At 46.7% G+C, this 20916-nt stretch overlaps 1 protein-coding gene across 4 annotated transcripts in view; it reads right to left on the reverse strand.

The window, feature by feature from the left end:
- The window catches only part of DGKA (diacylglycerol kinase alpha), a 542794-nt gene that overhangs the window by 123845 nt on the left and 398033 nt on the right, over positions 1–20916 (reverse strand). For 3 of the 4 annotated variants that reach the window (XM_069653799.1, XM_069653797.1, XM_069653800.1), the window contains one exon: positions 18991–19077. In XM_069653799.1, coding sequence (XP_069509900.1) covers positions 18991–19077 — 87 coding nt within the window. The remainder of the gene's footprint in view (positions 1–18990; positions 19078–20916) is intronic. The other variant, XM_069653798.1, reaches the window with a different exon arrangement.

The raw sequence follows: 20916 nt of genomic DNA on the forward strand, positions 1-20916 counted from the left end.
AGAACAACTACATATTACATGATCTGCCAACAACTGATTTTGCACCTGTGCTTCTTCCTTCGCCTCCTCACCAATACGAGACAAAGCGTCCGACTTAACGTGTTCTCTGGCAGGACGATATGTGACCTGGAAATCGTATTGAGCAAAAAAGACATGCCATCTGGCCTGTCGAGCCGTAAGACATTTCATAGATTTGAATGCTTGAAGATTTCTATGGTCAGAGTACACCAACACCTGATGTTTGGCCCCAAGAAGATGATGTCGCCATTCTCGGAAAGCATCCTTGATAGCCAGTAATTCCCGCTCAGTGGCGGTGTAATTTCTTTCATATGGGGTAAGTTTGCGAGAGAAGAAAGCCACTGGGTGCTCCTCCTTGGTTTCTGTGCAAACTTGTGAGAGCACCGCTCCAGTAGCGACACTGGATGCATCCGCTTCAACGATAAACTGGCAATATGGATCTGGATGTTGAAGCACGGGTGTGGTGGTAAATGCTTCCTTTAACATCTCGAATGATGCTTGGGCATTCTGGTTCCAACAGAAAGGAACTTTGGAACTAGTTAAAGCCGTCAAAGGAGCTACTGTTTTGGAGAAGGAACGAATAAACCTGCGATAAAAATTTGCAAAGCCTAGGAAAGACTGTAATGACTTGACATTGTGCGGAATAGGCCAATTCAATATGGCCATCACTTTGGAACGACTCATTCGAGCACCTAGATTGGTAATGTCGTAACCCAGGAATTCCACTTCCAGTGAATGAAAGACGCATTTCTCGGCTTTCACAAAAAGAAGGTTCTCCATGAGTCTTTGTAAGACTGTAGAAACGTGTTTGACGTGTTCCAAAAAAGACGATGAATAAATCAGAATATCATCCAAATAGATCACCACGAACTGGTCCATTATATCCCTGAAAATATCGTTCATGAAGAACTGAAAAGTAGCGGGAGCGTTGCACAGACCAAAAGGCATCACCAAATATTCGTAAAGACCATACCGCGTCTTGAAAGCGGTCTTCCATTCATCGCCCTCACGAATGCGAACTAAATTGCATGCTCCTCGCAAGTCCAATTTAGTGAAGTACCTGGAAGTACCTAATTGATCCAATAGAACGTTTATCAGCGGTAAAGGATACTGATTTTTTATGGTGATGTCGTTAAGTGCCCTGTAATCAATGCAAGGCCTTAGATCTTCCTCTTTCTTCGGAACAAAGAATAGAGGAGATGCAGCAGGTGATTGCGATGGCCGTATGAATCCCATCGCTAGAGCTTTATCGATGTATTCTTTCAACACAACGTCTTCTTTTGGAGTCAATGAATATAAACGACCTGTAGGAATTTTAGCTCCAGGAATCAATTCAATCGGACAGTCATACTGTTGATGTGGAGGCAATTGTTCTGCCTGGCCTTTATCAAAAACATCAGCGTACTCAGTGTATTCGCATGGTATGGTAGTATCGCTTTGATGTACCACACTAATAGTTGAAGCTCCCCCCATAGAGGCCAATATATGTGAATTGTTTGACACCTCCTGACTGGTAAAGCAATGTTCATTGCAAAAAATTGAAGGATACTGGAGCAATCCCGAAACCCAGTCAATGGCGGGATTATGAAGGGTTAACCAGGCAAGACCAAGTATTATTTTGTACTACGGAGCAGCTATGACATCGAAGACGATTTCTTCCGAATGACTATTCGATAATGTCATCTGAACAGGTACCGTCTCCTGGGTTACCATACCAGAAGTCAAAACAGATCCGTCCGTTTCAGGTTTGTTCTTGTTTACAAGGGGTATGGAACAATTCTTGGCATATGTGATGTCTATGTAATTGTTAGTGGCTCCGGAATCAACCATGGCCTTGGAAACCAATTCTTGGTCATCACAACGTAACGTCACCTCGACAGCTATAGGTGCGTGATTAGGAATGGTACTGGAGTCCGATGAAACACTCAACACAGGGACTCCTACTACTGTCGAGTTTTGGCGTTTCCCGAACGCTTGACTGGTTTCTTAGGACATGTCGCTAATAAATGCTCGGATGAACCGCAATACATACATAAATTGTTCTTTCTTCGGTTCTCTCTTTCTGCATTGGACAACCGGCCTCTCACAGCGCCAATCTGCATTGGTTCAGGGTCGTTCGAGGGAACTGCCGATGCCTCCGAACGAACCGATGCTTGTAAGAATGTTTTTTTCTCTCCTTTCCGAGCATTTCTTCGGGTATCGATTTGTAGAACCAAATCGAGCAACTCTGTGAATCCCGTAGGAACCACCGGAACCGTAGATAAGGCATCTTTCAGTTCTTCTGAAAGACCCTTGTAGAAAACAGCCGTTTTCTTGCCTTCAGGCCATTGAGTTTCGGCTGTTAGTTGATTGAATCGGGCAATGTAAGGCAAAAGAGGTTGACTGCCTTGTTGTAGATTAAGTAACTCCAGATCCATGGCTTGAGTAGCATAACGCATGTGAAAGACTTTACTCATAGCAGCCAAAAGATCATCACAGTCGTATAACAAAGGGCTATTTGTTTCCAACAAAGGGTTAGCCCAAGCAGCAGCTGTACCCCCTAAATGGGAAAGCACAAATGCTGCTTTTGTGGTTAGGTCAGGAAATGATGTGGGACGACAAAGAAAATGGAGTCGGCACTGATTAACGAAGGTTCTATAGGTTTTGGGGTCACCTGTGAACCGTTCCGGGGGAGCCAAGGGAAACTGAGTGGGCATAACCACATTAATAGTTTCCTGTGGGGGTGTCATAGTCCCAGATCCAGATGCAGTGGCCATTGGAACCTGTGCTCCCTGAGGACTAGCGTGCATGGCGTCTTGCATAACGTCCATACGGTGCCGTAACATGTCCTGTGCCGTAACCATTTCATTTCTCAAATCGCTGATCAACTGAGTCAAAACAGTTAAAGGATCCGTACCCTCCATGGCTTCTGATTCTGTCATAAAGCACCAAAGTATTGACTGAAAAGGATACAGTACTCAAAAGGATACAGATGGTAGGGTCTTCCGGATCCCTATTCACACAATTTGATAGTTGTGAAGTCAAGTTTAGACCTTCCAAATGATACAACTCTCTGACCGATGAAACAGGCAGAGAGATGGATCACTGGAAAGGGCGTGGGTAAAGTATAGGAAGTCAGCCTAGAACAAAATAAAGTATCATAAGAAACTGCCCCAAATCGGCTCTCTATGATAGAACAGTATTTGGCATTAATTCACACACTGACCTTATGACTAGGGTAGAAGAATCCAGCAGAAGTCTCTTGAGGAAAATCCAGAAGTAGAACAAACGTCAAGGAAGGGAAGATTAGTAAGGGAGACTTATCCCGAACGGAACGAGGCTCACGCTAGATACCGGGTTGATGCACCACAGGATAGCGTCCAAAGTACTGTTCACTATCACCTTCCAACAGTCCTTGAAACGCTTCCTTCCCACGTAGAGAAAAGTATAGAAATGAATAAATCCCCCTGTTAATTTCACAGGTGCAGGAGTTGGAAATAGCGCCCTTTTGTGGAAAAAACAAAGTACACGCGGTTCTGAACAGCCGCGAAGAAAATAGTGTGCGCGTGTGGAATTACACGCGAATAGGATTCACGCAGTCTTGGAAGCAGGCTTGAAGACAACGTGTGCGTATGAAATTACACGCGAACAGGATTCACGCAATCCAGGCCAGCCGCGCTTGAAGACAACGTGTGCTTGTGGAATTGCACGCGAACAGGATTCACGCAGCCCAGGCCAGCAGCGCTTGAAGACAACGTGTGCGTGTGGAATTACACGCGAACAGGATTCACGCAGTTCAGGCCAGCCGCGCTTGAAGACAGCGTGCGCTTGTGGATTTGCACGCAAACAGGATTCAAGCAGCCCAGGCCAGCAGCGCTTGAAGACAACGTGTGCGTGTGGAATTACACGCAAACAGGATTCACGCAGCCCAGGTCCGCCGCGCTTGAAGACAACGTGCGCTTGTGGATTTGCACGCTAACAGAATACACGCAGCCCAGGACAGCCGCGTTTGAAGACAACATGCACGTGTGGAATTACACGCGAACAAACAGCTCCAGGAATCAGCGTGTGGCGGAAAACACGCTATAGAAGGCCCAAGAAGCAGCTGAGGAAAACTGCAAGGACGCAGATCGGAGGTTTAGCTACACAACGCCAAATGATTCGATCAGAAGCAGCGAGTGAAGTTTCCACGCTACTTACATACGTAATGCCGTAGTTCACGTGATGAAGCAGAATTCACGTGAATTTAGCGACGTGAAAAGTGCAGACGTCGTTTTCCCGGCAATGCATCGAACAACCGCCATTTGGAATAGAACGGTCTAGCTGTTCTATGAGCGTAAGAGGTAGAACCACGTCCAGCATTAGAACCACGTCCAGCATGCATGACACTGATAGAGTCCGTTTTGATACCAAGGCTGGGCAAATAAGACACAAAAGACATTGGGCCTCATTCTGAGTACGGCGGTAGGGGGTTAACAGCACCGGTAAGGATTCCAGTGCCGTTAACCCCCTACTGCCGCATTCTGAGGTCCCTTAGCCGGAGCCGCTAAGCGACCAAGGAGCTAATAAGGGGCCCGCTATTTGCGGGCCCGTTATTAGCTCCTTCCCCATTCCCATTGAGCCCTATGGGGGCTCAAATGGGAATGGGGAATTGTATTCAGAATGGGGATTTACCGAGTCCGCCAAGGTCGGAATGTCCCGGTAAGTCCCCATTCCGACACCACGGACCTAGACATGGGTTTGGAGGCAGACCATGGCTACCTCCAAACTCGTAATGACCCCCATTGTCTATAGACGCAGTCAAAGTGTTGATGTCATTGCCCAGAGCCCAATGACAGAAATGTATCTACATGCTCTCTAGAGGAGCAATTACATGCCTCTACAGGAAACCCCCCCTAACTCCTATATGTTGGAAGCCTGAGATTGTGCCATGCTTAACACCAGCAGTCGTGACCATACCACGGCGAGTATTCGAAAGAAGATACCCACTGAGAAAACCCTATCATATGTATCCCCGAAGAGACGATAATCTGAGGGAGGAACTCCCTGAAGGAATATGAAAAGGAACAAAAAGAGGAGCTGGTGACGTCACAAAAGATTAGCATGACGCCTTGAGAATACTGGCTAAAGAGAATGCATGGATCTTACAGAAACTGATGAGGAAGTTAAGAATCCAGTAAACTTTCATATGTGAAAGGAAGATTGCATGTGTGTGAAGCACTACAGAAAATGCAAGCTGTTCAATAACTGTACAGATGCTGTAACACAGGTAGATTAGGTAATCCTAGAAACTGGCTATATGTAGTGAATAGACTGCAGGCAAAGCCACCATTGTATGGAAACTGGACATCAGTGTCATGAATTTAGTAAGCCAGGACTGATGGAGAGAAAAGGCGAGTACTGTGTTGAAGCAAGAATAAGCCGAGATCGTGGAAACGAATGGCGAGGCTGTTTGGCCTGGTATTAAAGCTGATGCAGCCATGATCGGTTATCTATTCTTGAAAGCAGTGAACGTGCAAAGCTGAATCATCCCTTGTTAAGGTGCAAAGAAAGACCACCAAGAGTGCCAAGTTATATTCATTTAAGACATTTAAATGCTGCAAAATTGACCAAATCGTGGTCTCCTGTCACATGAACCAAGGATGGAAATATAGTGGAGCGTGGAGTTCTAGAGAAGCGATAGTGAAAGCCTGTACTCCCATATATTCCCACAGACAAGAATACTTTGCAAGGCCAAGTTCAAAGACCATCTTCATGGCAGAAGGCATGGGTGATGAGAGATGTTAGGCTAATTGGGTGGGGAGGTAAAGTCAAGTCAACCTCCTGGCACCTGGGTCTGAGCTTACGTGCTGCTAAGTGACCAAATGTTCTAGACATGGCACGAGCGTGCCAACCAATTATAGCGGGCCATATAACGAAGGGCCTTATGGTTTGCGAGCCAATGATATATCATGTACTTAATAGTGTTGAAGATGACATGTTTTAGAGGTAGGCATACGTTGTCCACCTGACAGTATATAGCAAATCACAATCCCAGCCCTTATAGAAAGTATACTTAGATGTTTCCCTTGAAGGTATCACAATCCCTCATAGGTTTTTCGTATTTGCCACGTAGTATGACATCACGTCAGAAATATTTTGTGCATATAAGGATGTTTTTCTGTGAAATGCACTGAGAGCTTGAGCAAACGTCCGTTGATGTCGGTTGTAACTCCCTGTTTTAGATCATTGTTAATAAAACAGTACCTTTGCCATCTTCCTGAGTTGGTTTGATTATTTGGTGTCAAAGTTATTCTGCATCCCCATCCATTGCATGCACGATACCGAAAGGGCCATATGCTCAGCTCTTTTACGGTTCCCTACTTGGATCCTTCCTGGCCACACACATCATTTCTGTTGTGTCTCAAAATTCCCTGCTTAGCATAAGGTACCAGGATATCAAACTGAGCAACAGAGTGGTGGATGGAGAATCAACCCATTCTCTTGCAACAGAAGCTCTTACATGAATGGAAAATCCCAGAAAATACAGTCCAAGAAGAATCGGCGAACCAAAGCTGGTGTGGCCAGTCTGGGAAGTCGTAAGCATTGTGGAGTTTGTGTTAAACCTTCAGAATCATGTGTATTAACAGCATTGTAGGGAAAGTAGAAAGTGACCTTTCCAACCAATTGAGTAGAAAGGCATTCCCAACAGAATTATGACCTTTCCATTTCCAGGATGCTTGAAACTGACACTTGTTAGAGTGCCCTGTACAGCCTAAATCTGTCTGTGGGAAACTTCACCTCAGAACAATGTTATGAACCACCTCTTGGTACATTTACAATTGGGAGAGGAGTGATGAAGATGAGTATGTCTGACTGCCTCAGTACGGATGACACCCTGAACATGGTCCCAAAGGCCTTGAACCTCACATGCCTGGCCATTCACCGGGACTGGCAGTGTCCATTGTATCAACCTCTTCTTAGGAGGAGTTCCTGGCATATTTGGCCCCGGAGGAGCTGAAGGAAGGACTGGTTGATTATCCATGAAGATTGGCTTCTGAGGATTAACAGAGCAGAAGCAACTCTGCCCCTGAGTTTGTCAGATCTAGCAATAGGGACCAGTCAGGTTTTGAGAAGGAGGTGGTCCGGTTCATGAAGAGAGTGGTGCTCAACCGCCAAAGGATCGAACAATGGTAGAACCCCTGATGGTTCATGCAATTTGGTTAGTGCCTGACCAACCACCAGCTGGTTAGTGATGTGCCACATGGAGGTGAGTTCTTAATAGCCATGACTAAGTCTGGTGCCTCACCCAGTCCCAAAACATGAAGGGAAATCTTAGGCCCAGGTCTTGTTACAAGAGACATGAGCTTCCTGGAGGAAGTACAGGATGGGAGGTGAAGAGTCCCCTTCCAAGTGCCCAGATCATCCCGATCCTTAATAGGCAATTTCAGAAGGCCAAGACATATGTTGACCCTGCTTATGGATGGGTAGAGGATGGGTGTACCAATGCTAAGGGGACTACTGCATTAACCCCACAGAGCAGTTCCAGGAACAAGTCAGAAAGTCCAGAACCTAGGAGCCCTTACCTGCAGGGGCAGAGTTACCAGTTGGGTCTCCCCCCACCCCCACCACAAGACCATTTTCTCCAGAATCAGGGAAGGAAGTGAAATCCCAGGTGCCGTCCTCCAAAGTGCTGTGACATCCCTGTGCTGCAGGAAGGAATCTCATAGAAGAATGAAAGGGAACTCTGAGACACGAGACACGCAAGAGTGAGAGAAGAATGCTCCAGACAGAGCCATATTGTGGGATCCCGTACAGCAGGAGCGATCACAATGAACACTTAACCAATGCAACGGATAAGTCAGAACATGGAGAAGAGTGGGGCGGTGGACTCCTGGGACACTGTAGAGGAAACATGATCTACCGGAGCAGTGAGAAGGGGACTTGTGTCCAAAACCAAGATGGTCTACAAGGCTCAGGATGTTGAGGACGCAAAAATGTTAGGGCAAATGAAGGTGTTTTGAAGGACAGCCTTTCTAGAGGATTAACAGATGGTGACCTGGAGCATAAACAGTCATTCACTTTGATAGGTCCGGGCCTCAGGAGGGAAGTCTATAAAAGCAGGGAACTGAAAGCAAAAAAGGAGAAGTGAGCTGCGAGCGAGGAAGGGCACTGCACTACAAACAACACCAGACTCCAGGTAAACTGAGGAACACAGAGGGCTGTGAGGCCAGTCCAAACTGAAGCATCTGAGAGCACTGCAGGAGCGGTGGGGCCGGGATAAGCTTGGAGGCTTGATTTAGGTGCTGGCCTTAAACCTACTAGAGAGCCTGGCCTTCCTGATGGAAGCCTTAGACTATTGAAGACGGAGCTGGATACTATATCCCACAGTGAGACACGTCCCTCAATGCTATTCGTTCCAGCACACCTTCCACCTCAATTTGCACACAGACTAAAAATAATAGCTCTTAAGTATTTGTAAGATGGCGCTTGGTGCCTGTATGGTTAAATAACATCTATACTACCTCTTCCCCTCTCCCTGGGGGGTTGTCAGAGAGACATACACTACTGCAAATAGGATGAACTTGTCCAATGATGCAAACATTCTTTAAGGAGTTCATGTCCCAAATAAACTGAACATCGAATGTTGGCCTTTCTCTCGACCCTGTTGTTGGGCTACTATGAGATTCAGATGATGAAGCAGGGTATTATCTTAGCGGTACGAGAAACACATTAATCATTCACCTTCTGGTGGCTGCACGGTTATCAAAGGCCTATTCAGTCAGAGGAATGCACGCCCACCAGTGTATGGGTGGCCTTAGTCAGAGGAACCCCTCCCATCAGGGTATGGGTGGCCGGAGTCTGAGAAACCCCCTCCCATCAGTGCACAGGTGGCCTTAGTCAGAGGAACCCCCTCCCATCATGATATGGGTGGCGGGAGTCAGAGGAACCCCCTCCCATCAGGGCATGGGTGGTCAGAGCCAGAGGAACCCCCTCCCTTTAGGTTATGGGTGGCTGGAGTCAGATGAACCCCCTCCCAACAGGGTATGGGTGGCCAAAGCCAGAGATACTCCCTCTAATCGGGGTATGGGTGGCCGGAATCAGAGGAACCCCCTCCCTTCAGGGCATGGGTGGCCAGAGTCAGAGGAACCCCCTCCCATCAGGGTATGGGTGGCCAGAGTCAGAGGAACCCCCTCCCATCTGCGTATGGGTGGCTGGAGTCAGAGGAACCCCCTCCCATCAGGGTATGGGTGGCCAGAGTCAGAGGAACCCCTCCCATCAGGGTATGGGTGGCCAGAGTCAGAGGAACCCCTCCCATCAGGGCATGGGTGGCCGGAGTAAGAGGAACCCCCTCCCATCAGGGTATGGGTGGCTGGAGTCAGAGGAACCCCCTCCCATCAGGGTATGTGTGGCCGGAGTCAGAGGACCCCCCCCATCAGGGTGAGGGTGGCCAGAGTCAGAGAAACCCCTCCCATCAGGGTATGGGTGGCCAGTCAGAGGAACCCCCTCCCATCAGGGTATGGGCGGCCCGAATCAGAGGAATCCCCTCCCATCACTGTATGCTTGGCCAGAGTCAGAGGAACCACCTCCATCAGGGTATGGGTGGCCAGAGTCAGAGGAACCCACTGCCATCCGGGTATGGTTGGCCAGAGTCAAAGGAACCCCCTCCCATTACGGTATGGGTGGACAGAGTCAGAGGAGCCCCCTCCCATCAGTGTATGGGTGGCCAAAGTCAGAGGAACCCCCTCCCATCAGGGTATGGGTGTCCAGAGCCAGAGGAACCCCCTGCCTTCAGGGTATGAGTGGCTGGAGTCAGATGAACCCCCTCCCAACAGGGTATGGGTGGCCAAAGCCAGAGGAACCCCCTGCCTTCAGGGTATGGGTGGCCGGAGTCAGAGGAACCCACTCCCATCTTCATATGGGTGGCCGGAGTCAGAGGAACCCCCTCCCATCAGGGCATGGGTGGCCGGAGTCCGAGGAACCCCCTCCCATCTTCGTATGGGTGGCTGGAATCAGAGGAACCCCCTCCCATCAGGGTATGGGTGGCCGGAGTCAGAGGAACCCCCTCCCATCTTCGTATGGGTGGCCGGAGTCAGAGGAACCCCCTCCCATCAGGATATGGGTGGCCAGAGTCAGAGGAACCCCCTCCCATCTTCGTATGGGTGGCCGGAGTCAGAGGAACCCCCTCCCATCAGGGCATGGGTGGCCGGAGTCAGAGGAACCCCCTCCCATCAGGGTATGGGTGGCCAGAGTCAGAGAACCCCCTCCCATTAGTGTATGGGTGGCCAGAGTCAGAGGAACCCCCTCCCATCAGTGTATGGGTGGCCTAACTGTACATGGCAAGCTGTGCCAAGGGTAACAATAGGAATCATTGTTGAAATTGCTCAAAATAAAATGTCAAAACCTTTGAAAAAACCTTGATTAAGAATGTGATTATATATTGTCTGCAAAGAGCAATGTTTTATGATTATTATCTTAACGTATTCATTAATTGTTTTATGATGATATATATATTATTTGTTTGGGAATGATGTTGGTATTTGTTGTATTTCGGTGTCTGTGTACTGTTCTGTACTATTATGGTTATTAACCGAAATAAAATAAAGTTGTTGTTGTTGGGTGTGACCATGAGACCACAACTCATAGTCCACACATGGTTGGGGGCTTGTCACTATCAGGTTGATGTTCTTGCACCAACATAAAGTGGATTTTATTCTTCACTCTTCCTTTAAGTCCAGTTGAATTCTCCTCTTGTTTGCATGCAGGGAAGATGGAATCATCTTACTTGATATAACCGAATAATGTGTGCTTCTTGGAGTCTGCCGGCATGCATGTTGCCTAGTACATGCATGGACATGGAAATGTTCATGCTGTGTTAATTGGCCTCATCGTCGGGGGCAACCCCTGTGCTGTAACATTTGCATGCTGTTACTGACAATGTCAATCTGTGTCAATAAGGAAATCCTTAAAATGGAGTGGACGGAGAGTGGCAGTCCTGCAGGAGAGTCCGGAGAGCCTGTTACCCATTTCTACTGGTCTGCTGTGGGGGAGGACCCTTACATAAACCCCATACATCCGCGAAGCGGACGCGGAGTGGACGGAGAGTGGCAGTCCTGCAGTCATGACTGTCAGGGCTGCAAGGGCAAACCGAGAAAGGCGAGAAATTGACATTGACACTGATCAAAACGACTCCTCGATAGAGGAAGAGATGGAAGAAGAAGGTAGACGCCTGAGAAGCGCCAAACATAGCCAGAAATAGCTGGGCCAGAAACATCAAGTGACTACCTGCAAGGAACACTTCGTGGCAAAGACAGGATTGCCTCAAGCGGGCACACTTAACCAGTTGATGCGGCAAGATCAAGCGCCCATCACAATGATAAAACCCACCAAAAGAAAAAACTACCAGCCACAAGAGGCCCAGGAAGACCACAACACAGTCCAACTCGTCCCCCAGCGACGACCATCATTACCTGGAGGAGCGGCCGAAGTGCTGCGGGTGAAGAACCTGGAAGCCGGTCCAGCTGAGGCCCCAGCCCGCCGGAAATCTGTCCTGTCGCCACTCCGAGCCTGCGGCAGCGCAGGATCCCGCGGAGACGGCCCTCGAAGCGGGGCCGTGCCCCGCGTTGGAGGGCGAGGATGGGCTGACGGGGCGGGAGGGCATAGCTGAGGAGGTTGGAGCCTTCGGCGGAGGAGCCGACGAGAGTACGAGCCCCGGAGCAGGAGACAGGCTCGCCGGCCCGGCTCAGTCCTCCGCTCTTCCCTCCCCCCCTCGGAGCGCCACAGGGCGTTCCCAGCCCCACAACGGCAGCTCTCGGAGGAGGGCTTCCGGGTGTGGATGACGCCGAGGGTGGGAGGGGAAAGGAGGAGGATGCAACAACGGCCTCTGGAGAGGCAGAGCTAGGGGAGGCGGCGGGCCCCCACCTGAGGAGAGCGGGCAGGGGGAGCCCGATAGAGAGTTGTATACTCCTGGACCACCACCGCCGGCTCTGTGGGCTTCGGTGAAAACGACGGCACTCATTCACAAAGAGGCGGAGGAAATGGCAGAGGAACCTGCAGAGATCAGCCCGGTCTCAGAAACAAATGATGAACAATTATAATTAAACTCCAACAAAAAGAAAAGAAAGAGAACAAGATCATTGACTTTTAGGAAACACAAGAGCTGCAAAACAGCGAAAAATAAGACTAGCCTCAGAACAAAAAAAATGTCCCAGAAGCCCGAACAACCACAAAAAACACCTCGGCTAATGATGGACAAAACAAATGAAAACGGGCCACAGAGAGGGGAAGGAGGGTCATTTAAAAATTCCATAAAAGACTACTTCCAGGAAAATAGAAGGAAAAAAGTAGCAAATGAGCCCTATCACAAGTAACTTACAGACTTGGAAATACTGGAAGCTTTAAATGATTGCTTACAAGTAGCCAAACTACGCAGAGTTGAGCACTATGTAAGCGAAAACCTGACACTTAGCAAAAGACCAGCGCTAGAAGGCAGGAATAAGGCACAAGGAAAATAAGTGATCAAGAGAGGGTGGAGGGGGAGACACTGACTTCGACGCCTCCCCAAAAGAGTACTACGAACTTACTAAGAGGTCAGTTAAATCTGGACCCGCTAAATTACTCCGATAATGGGGAAGACAAGAGAAACTCGGACAAAGAGCCTGAAACGGTGGCTGATACCCCTGAGAGCCAAAGAAAGTCTCACACCCCCCAAAACGAGAGTCTTATAATAGCCAAAATCGATGGCTCCAATGGCTCAACAACAGAAAACGACGAGGGCTCTTGTAAGTCAAACTTTGCAACACCTTCACCCCCAGAGGGTCCAGCCCTGAATCTAGAAACCGCCAAAGGAACAAATACAGATAAAGTTCACAAAACTCCAAACAAAATGCTGTTGCCTGAAAAACTTAACCAATCAGGGCTTAATAAACCCTGAATAGAGAGCATGATAACAGAAAGGCCATCTATAGAAGCCACAGACGAACTAAACCCAGACAAATCATCGAGATCTCAAATCAATCTAAACCTGAACATGGGGGAAATGACAACCACAGCCCCCAAACTGATAGAAACAGAAAAGGAAGAGACCCATCAGAAACAGCATAATCACCCTGAGGCCACTGGGCAAATCAGACTGCAACGTCAACCGACTCACACACAAGAAGAGCTTCTGCACACCAACTGACTAGCCCGACAGACCCCCCCAAACAAAAACAAAAAACAAAAAAAGAAATGGACTTATTGTCAATTATGTCATCAGTGAACATTGCATTGGCACCATTCATGAAGCTTTACAAAACCATTGCTGATTCTTTGAAAGATCATACAAGCATCCAAGCGATGATTTACAGAAAAGTCATCTTTCTAGAAGCATATGTCATGGCTTTGGAAGCCAGAAAAACAAACACAGCTAAAGCAAACGATGATGGCTCGTCCTCTCGACAAAAAGAGCATCATGGAGAAAAAGAACAAAGAGTGGTGGGCAAAACAACGGGGACCCAAACTATTGCTACAATTGATCTTACAACAAACAATTTACCAAAAGAGTGTGCAAATAAAGGGGTGAAATCAACATCAACTGTAAGCCAAGCACCTACAAACTCAAAGTCAACTCACAATTGGAAACCAAACTGAAGAAGGAATCTTCCAATTTTTCACACACCCAGTAAATCAAAAGGAAACACCACAAAGGAAAGCCAGAGAACCAGATTCGTGGCAAACAAAAAACCTAGAATCTTCAGAAAAAAGAAACTCCAGTCTATCTCCATCAACAATTGATCGCATTGACAATGAAGAACTGATGAACCTGAGTCAATACCCGCCAGAAAACACCCCTACGAGCCCAAAGGCATACAGCCCCAGTGAAGCTCCAACCTCACAATTACATACAGAAAAAGAAAAAACAGTAACCGTAGGAAGACACGAAGAAGTGACTGGAGAAAAAGTAGTAAAAGATTCCAGGGAAAATGAGAAAAGTATAAAGAACAAGGGCGTCAGATTAACTGATACAGAAAGATAGATAAATCCGAAAAGGATGATGAAAGAAACAAAAAAAGAAAAAGAAAGGTCAAAGTCCAGAACTAGAGACAACCAGACCCCCAGACATCGGAAAAAAGAACAAAGACATAATTCCTTCAAACAGAAAGACGGTGAACACGGTAAATCAAGAAGGAGATCAGAAGACAGACGGGATGAGCAAAAACACAAAGGAAAAGCTCACAGGAGTGCATCACCAAGGAAACCTCGTACTCAATCCAGGAACAACTACAACAAAAACAACGCTGAAAAGTGACTCAGTTCACCACAGGACAAACGGGAAACGATTTTTTGTTACAGATCCAGAACGCAGAAATACAACCAAAAACCGAAAAAAGTGGACAAAGCAAAATGGCGCATAAAGCTGGCACAAGTGAAAGAAAACAGAGATGAGATAACACTGAATCGAAACTCGGTGTTAAAACTTTTTAAATACATTCAAAAGTTGAAACATATAAAATCGGAAGACTTGCTTGTGGTAGAGCCCAGCCATGTAAACTCAAAAGCAAAAACGGTGCTCCACTTAACATCAACAACGTTAAAAAACTTGATCTTTGACTGCAGTGAAGAGCTGGATGAAATGGGCTACGAGGTTAAAGTGCAATCAGCAACAAGCACAGAAGACAACAAAAAGGAGGCGGGAAAAAACGGGCGCAATACGCACAGGGAAAAACAAACAGTTAAACAACTAAAAAGCGCCACAACAACTACTGGTCGAGGGAAATCTCCTGTAAACAATAAGGAAAGAGCAAGACACCTGGAACCTGAAAGGAAACTGGGGGAAAATCAATCAGCCCCCAAAGAAAACAAAAACCACGAAAATTCCATAAAGACAAAAGAAACAAAAAAACCTAACAGTGCCAGGATAACCCCGAGTTTCACAAAAAAGATGTGAACCCATGAAAGGTATATGGTCCTGGTTGCCCAAAACTCTGAGGGAAAAAAAGCAAAAATAGCAACCAGTGAGGGACGAGCACATTTTTCACGCCAGACATCGTTCGACCCTCCAAAAGCAGGAATTAAAAATGTGCTTGTGGAATACAAGAGGACATATCCACCTACTGTCTCCTAGCGACATGGACCTGCGGTCATACGATTTAATATGCCTCCAAGAGACGTGGCTGACCGAATCCCCCCTAATAAGGGGGTTTGAAGTCATCCTTGCACCAGCTAAACAAGGGTGTCGAGGAAGACCCTCATCGGGTTTACTGATTGCATCTAAAAAGGACTGCGGGATCAAACTGGAAGAAACATTGATCAGAAACCAATCGATTCTGATGGTCAAGGCGTCGTGAACCCGACAGAAAACCGACAAAAAAGCCTACGAAAAAGACACCCTAATCATTGCAAACACCTACTGGAACCCAGCAAGCACAGAGCCTGCTACCTATATAGGAAAAATCGAGGCCGCAATAGACGAGGTGCTAGCTGACCACTTGGTAAAATACTTCCTCATTTGTGGTGACTTGAACGCCACATGCATGGGCTTGGTTGAAAGGGAGTTGGATCAAGGTCAAAGCTTAACAGGCAAACAACGTGGCAAACTATGGGTCAAATTGATGAATTCAAGAAACCTTCACAATTTGCATGAAGCGTTCCCAGATTCGAAGCACCCGCCATCGTGGGAAAGAAATAAATCGAAGGCTACCATAGACTACATCTTTGTCACCGAACCAATACTGGCAATAACGAAAGCCTTTGAAATCACACGAGTAACAGCAAGTGACCATAATCCCCTGTCAACAACCTGGATGTCAACAAGCCCCTGGAACGACTACGATGAGCACCACGTCGTTACTAACATGAAGGGAAATCGCCTACACCTTTCAAGCGACTCCATTGAGGAAATAGAAAATGGATTCTGCTCAATGCCAAACCACTTGGGCATAAACAAAACGGACTATACGCCACTTTTGACGAAGTTCAAAAAGAGTCACACAACAAAAACGAAGAGGGGAAACCCCCCAAGACATGTGTACGATTTAATACTGGTGGAGAAACGTCGGGCACTGCGTAAAACACAACGCAAAGCAAAATCTTTAGGATCTCCAGCGGCTGCGAGAGCAGCGGAATCGGAAACTAAACTCTACAAAGCCTGGGTAAAAGGCTACAGACTGTCCCTCTATCAACAAGACGATGAAAATATCCTAAGACTGATAAGCGGCGAAAATACAAAAGAATTCTGGAGAACTTTAAGAGCTGTTAACGAAACGCAAGAAAACACCATCATAAGCGAGATTGGAGAAACAACGTGGACAAAACATTACACTTCCATGTACCTGGGACCAACTATCCACTCAAAGCCACAAGGCGAAAAGTATTCAGAGCCATGGGTAAGCATAGACGACCCAGAGGAAATCTGACTAAAGATCATGGGCTTAAAAAATTCTCGTGCCCCAAACCCGATGGGATTACGAACGTTGATTTAAAAACGAATCAAAATGAGTGGGCCAGCCTGCTAAGTAAAATCTTCGGCAGATGCTCCAACTTGAAAACGATACCACCCTCATGGAAATCAGCAACAATGGTACCTATATTCAAGAAAGGAGACAAAAAGGATCCGGCAAACTACAGACCTATTGCTCTCCTGGATGTTATAGGTAAAGTGTTTGGCTCAATGCTCCTCGACCGCTTCAAGGTCTGGGCGGAAGAATCCCCTTGCAATGACCCATTCCAAATGGGATTTAAAAAAAACTTGGGCACGACGGCTAACATTCTAATGTTAAACGTGCTGAAAAACAGAGTATTGGAAGGGGGAACGAGAATCTTTGTTGCGTTCATCGATCTGACCCAAGCATTTGATCGTATAGACAGGGTCAGTCTATGGTCCAAACTTGAAGCCTGGGATTGCCCACCTTCCATACTAAACCCGATCAAGGCACTGTATACTGACACCTCTATACGTATTTGACTTGACCAAAATGGCCTTTTGTCATCACCCATTCCAACAGCACGGGGAGTGAAGCAGGGGTGCCCACTGGCTCGGGCCTTATTTCTGGCATTTATCGGTGACATCCAAGATGAGGACACAGAAATTCGAGCATTTCCTCCAAAAACCTGCAAAACCCCTATAATGCGACTTCTTTACGCAGAAGACCTGGTCCTATTGGACCATACACCAATAGGCCTGCAGCGCCAATTGACAAAGCTTCAAAGGTACATGCAAGAAAACAAACTGGAAATAAACGTAAAGAAAACAAAATTCCTAGTATTAGAAAAATCGACCAGGAAAACAGAAAAATTGAGACTAAAACTGGAAGGATCATTGATTGAGAGAGTGTTCGATTTTAAATACCTAGGAGTAATTCTGGACTGCTCTTCACAAGACAAAGCTATGCAACTGGCCCTGTTGACCAAAGTCAACAACTTGGCAGCCCAAGCTAGAGCCATAGATAAAAAGTTCGGGAGATTCTCGCTGATCCCAGTGTTAGAACACTACAAGAAAAAAGTGATGCCGACACTAACATATGGGGGAGATGCAATGATGAACCTACCACCACCCATTTGGACAAAAATTGAGGCAAAGTTTTGGCGCAAAGTTCTTACACTCCCTAACTCGACCCCAATTGCCTCAATCCGACGAGAGCTCAGTCTACCATCTCTTAGAAGTTCAGTTTCACAATCGTCTTTAAGGCTGTTCAGGAAATGCCGGGCGGCCGAGCCACCATCCATATACTACCTCATCAACCTGGAAATAGAAAGGAACACAAGTAAAACTCTCAATAAATGGAAAGAAGAAAACATCAGTTTGCTGGAACAGGTACAGGCGGCGAAGAACAACTAATAAAGAACCCAAAGAGAATCTTTACTAAAATTAAAGAACTTGACTGGATAAATACTTTGGAGACAGCAGGAAAGAACAAATTAACCCTACACCTGTCATCAAACACGAAAGAACTCAATGAACTACAAGAGTACATAAAGAAGTTCCCATCCAGGAAGGGGAGAGATATGTTGATGAGGGCCCGTCTGAACTTATTGCCGACAAACGAGATTTTGTCAATAAGAGGCAAATCGGAAAACAACCTTTGCCGATTCTGTGCAACAAAAGAAAAGGAAACAATCCGCCATTTCCTCCTAAAATGTGCCTCAAACCAACATATAAGCAATCGATACTTAAAACCAACCTTCACAGACTTCACCATCGCGGACGAAGAAATATGTTGGTTGCGTCTGATTGGCGGCGACAAAACGCAATGGCAAATAGCCACCTACAAAATCTTGGAAACCATAAACTGGCCAACGAAGGCACATTTTTAGAGAGCCGTTTTCTTTTCTTATTTTTCGTTTTTTCACAACAGACCAAAAGACAGAAACTTTAAATTTTGTAAAAATCTTTTGACTAAACACAAAAAAAAAAAATAAGAAATTCTACATTCAAACTTCTCTTGCTCAAACCAATTGGACAACCTGGGAGTGGCCAGCAGAACCTGCCAGCCCACATTCTACAGTGTTTATATCGAACCCTTCATATAGAATGCCCATATATCGAACATTTTATAACGAAAACTTTTATAATGAATGCATTTAGGGGTGGGGTAAAGGGTTAAATATTTTTTGTAAATGGTCGGGTGGGTCTTTAGGGGTGGGAATCGGGTTTGGTGGGAAACCGCCCCAAAAAGTGCATTCACTATAAAATGTCTGTTATAAAATATTCTGTATATGGTCTTTTAATATAAAGGTTTTCACATGTTCCTATGAACCCAATGGACCCAGCTCCATTCAATGATCCAGTGGCCCGCCAGAGTTCTCCGGAAAGAGAAAGTATGCTCTATCTCCTGGGGCATCCCATTTTGGTAATTGGGACCTTCTGAGTGCATCAGACAGATTGCGGCTGCTCGGGCAGCAGGCATGCTGATTTCCTAACACTAATGATCTTTGGTTCCTTGCACCAGAAGCAAACAAAAACCGGCCTCCTCACATGTCTTGTTAGGAGACAAACATGTAATGCGCATCTGATAGCATGAATGGTCTTCTTACCCGCAGTGCCTGCCCATCAGGTGTGCTGGAAGCCGGTGAGGCCTCGTGTGTAGGCACCCCTCCATTCTTCTGACTGTTCTGTCTCTCCTGAAACACAGGAGTAAAAGTCAGGAACAGGCCATGGGTTGCAAGAAAGAAAATCTGGGGCTCTATTGACAGGACACTCACGGTGGTATCAGGGCGAGTAAAGCGGTGGGGGCATGCCCAGGGGCCGCCTGACATGGTGCCGGGGACTTCTGTGGAGTTCTGCGAGTTGACGCGTTAGGGCCAGATCAGTGAAGCATTGTGGGGCTGGACATGGGGCTGTTAAGACATACCCATCTGATAGCAAGCCAGGTTTTCAGAATTACCAACAAATATGCATAGAATGTCCACTGAAATGAATTATGTGGAAATCTTTCTCAAACACACTTATTATGGATTGGCCTACTTGGCTTTGCAGCAGTGACCTTGTGCATAACCAAGTATCAGGCCCGACTGCTCAGTGTGGCAGCCTCCATCATTATCTCGCCTTTTTAAAATCCTACCCCCCTTTAAACTGATTGTGTTCAAATGGGTTCTATGCCATTCCATCGCCTGTTTTATTTCCGCTGCATTTTTTACCGTCGATTTTTTGCCAAAGAAACTCGCCCCACCTTCCCAGCTATTTACAACCCAGTTTTTCAAAAAAGGTAGCAGACGCCCCTCTCCAGAAAGAACATGGCGTGATAACCTGTTCTGTGGTTCTTTCCCACTTTGAGAGTCCGCTGCCATTGCTTTATGCTCACTGTACCATTCACAGATGGGAAATATCTATTTGCATATCAGTCTTTGTCCCGCCCACATGAGCAGTCCAGCACCGAAATGCTATGGCAATTTCCTTCTGAACAAGAGTACCAACAGCAACCCCATACACGTGTTTCAGCCTTGTTGGGCCTCATCAGTGAGGTGGAGCTGTGCCTCGCTGAGCACAGTGAGCAGGGAGTCCACGACTGGGCTCCCCCAGGTAACTCAGGGTGACCAACCTAGTCCCCACACCCGTTATATTCCTTTACCCCCCCATATTTTTCGATTAGTTTCTTCAGCAGAAACTCGGACTGCAAAAAACTCTGTGAAAAGGAACGGGTGATGAATGAACGTCGTACACATTAAAATCGAATTAAAAGTAACGCATACCACTGATCATTTTTGGAACAGGTGCAGAAGGATGCTCAATGCAGAAAGAGCCATTTTTGACCCATCTGTACATTTGTGTCCTAACTGGAATAGCAACAATATGAACCGCTGCTGCCATTCCATTCCCTTTCTATCCCTCAAACTGTGATAGAATTGATAATGTCAGGATAACGGGCCCTTTGTCACTGTGAAATGCACTCCCAGCACCCACATGGTCCACGCACCGAGCACTTATGTACACATTGTGTATCCAGAGCATCATGTGTGCTGGAGCACCGCCTCTCAGAAGTATGTGCGTTACCTTGGTGAAAAGTTGACTTGCACATTAAAAAAAAAAAGAGTGTGCATTCTATGTGTTATTTTTAGATGCCTGATTCATTGTGAATGCAGCCACAAGTCTGTCTTTTTTAAGTGTTTACTTGTTAATCATGGCTACCTTTAACACATCCTGGCTATCTTTAACACATGACTGGATTCTATATTTGGGGAGGCCTTAAGTTCAGCCCTACACTGAGGACATCTGAAGCAGCCAATGGGGTTGGACATGTGGCACTGTATCAGTACTAGCCGCGCGATGCCGTTTACAGAGGGGGCTATCCAGGCAAGCAGAGCAGGAATTGGAGGGATAGAGAAAGCTATCTGGGATATTTCGGGGTGGCACACTAGGGCTATCCCTCGGCTGGGTGGGCACTGTAAAAAAATGGTGGAGGGGACCCCCGCAACCCCCTCTAACTACCACTCCTCAAACACCCACCACTATCGCCTGCCCCC

The sequence above is a fragment of the Ambystoma mexicanum genome, chromosome 3q (genome assembly GCF_040938575.1).
Source record: "Ambystoma mexicanum isolate Mex_15411 chromosome 3q, UKY_AmexF1_1, whole genome shotgun sequence".
Classification (NCBI taxonomy): domain Eukaryota; kingdom Metazoa; phylum Chordata; class Amphibia; order Caudata; family Ambystomatidae; genus Ambystoma; species Ambystoma mexicanum.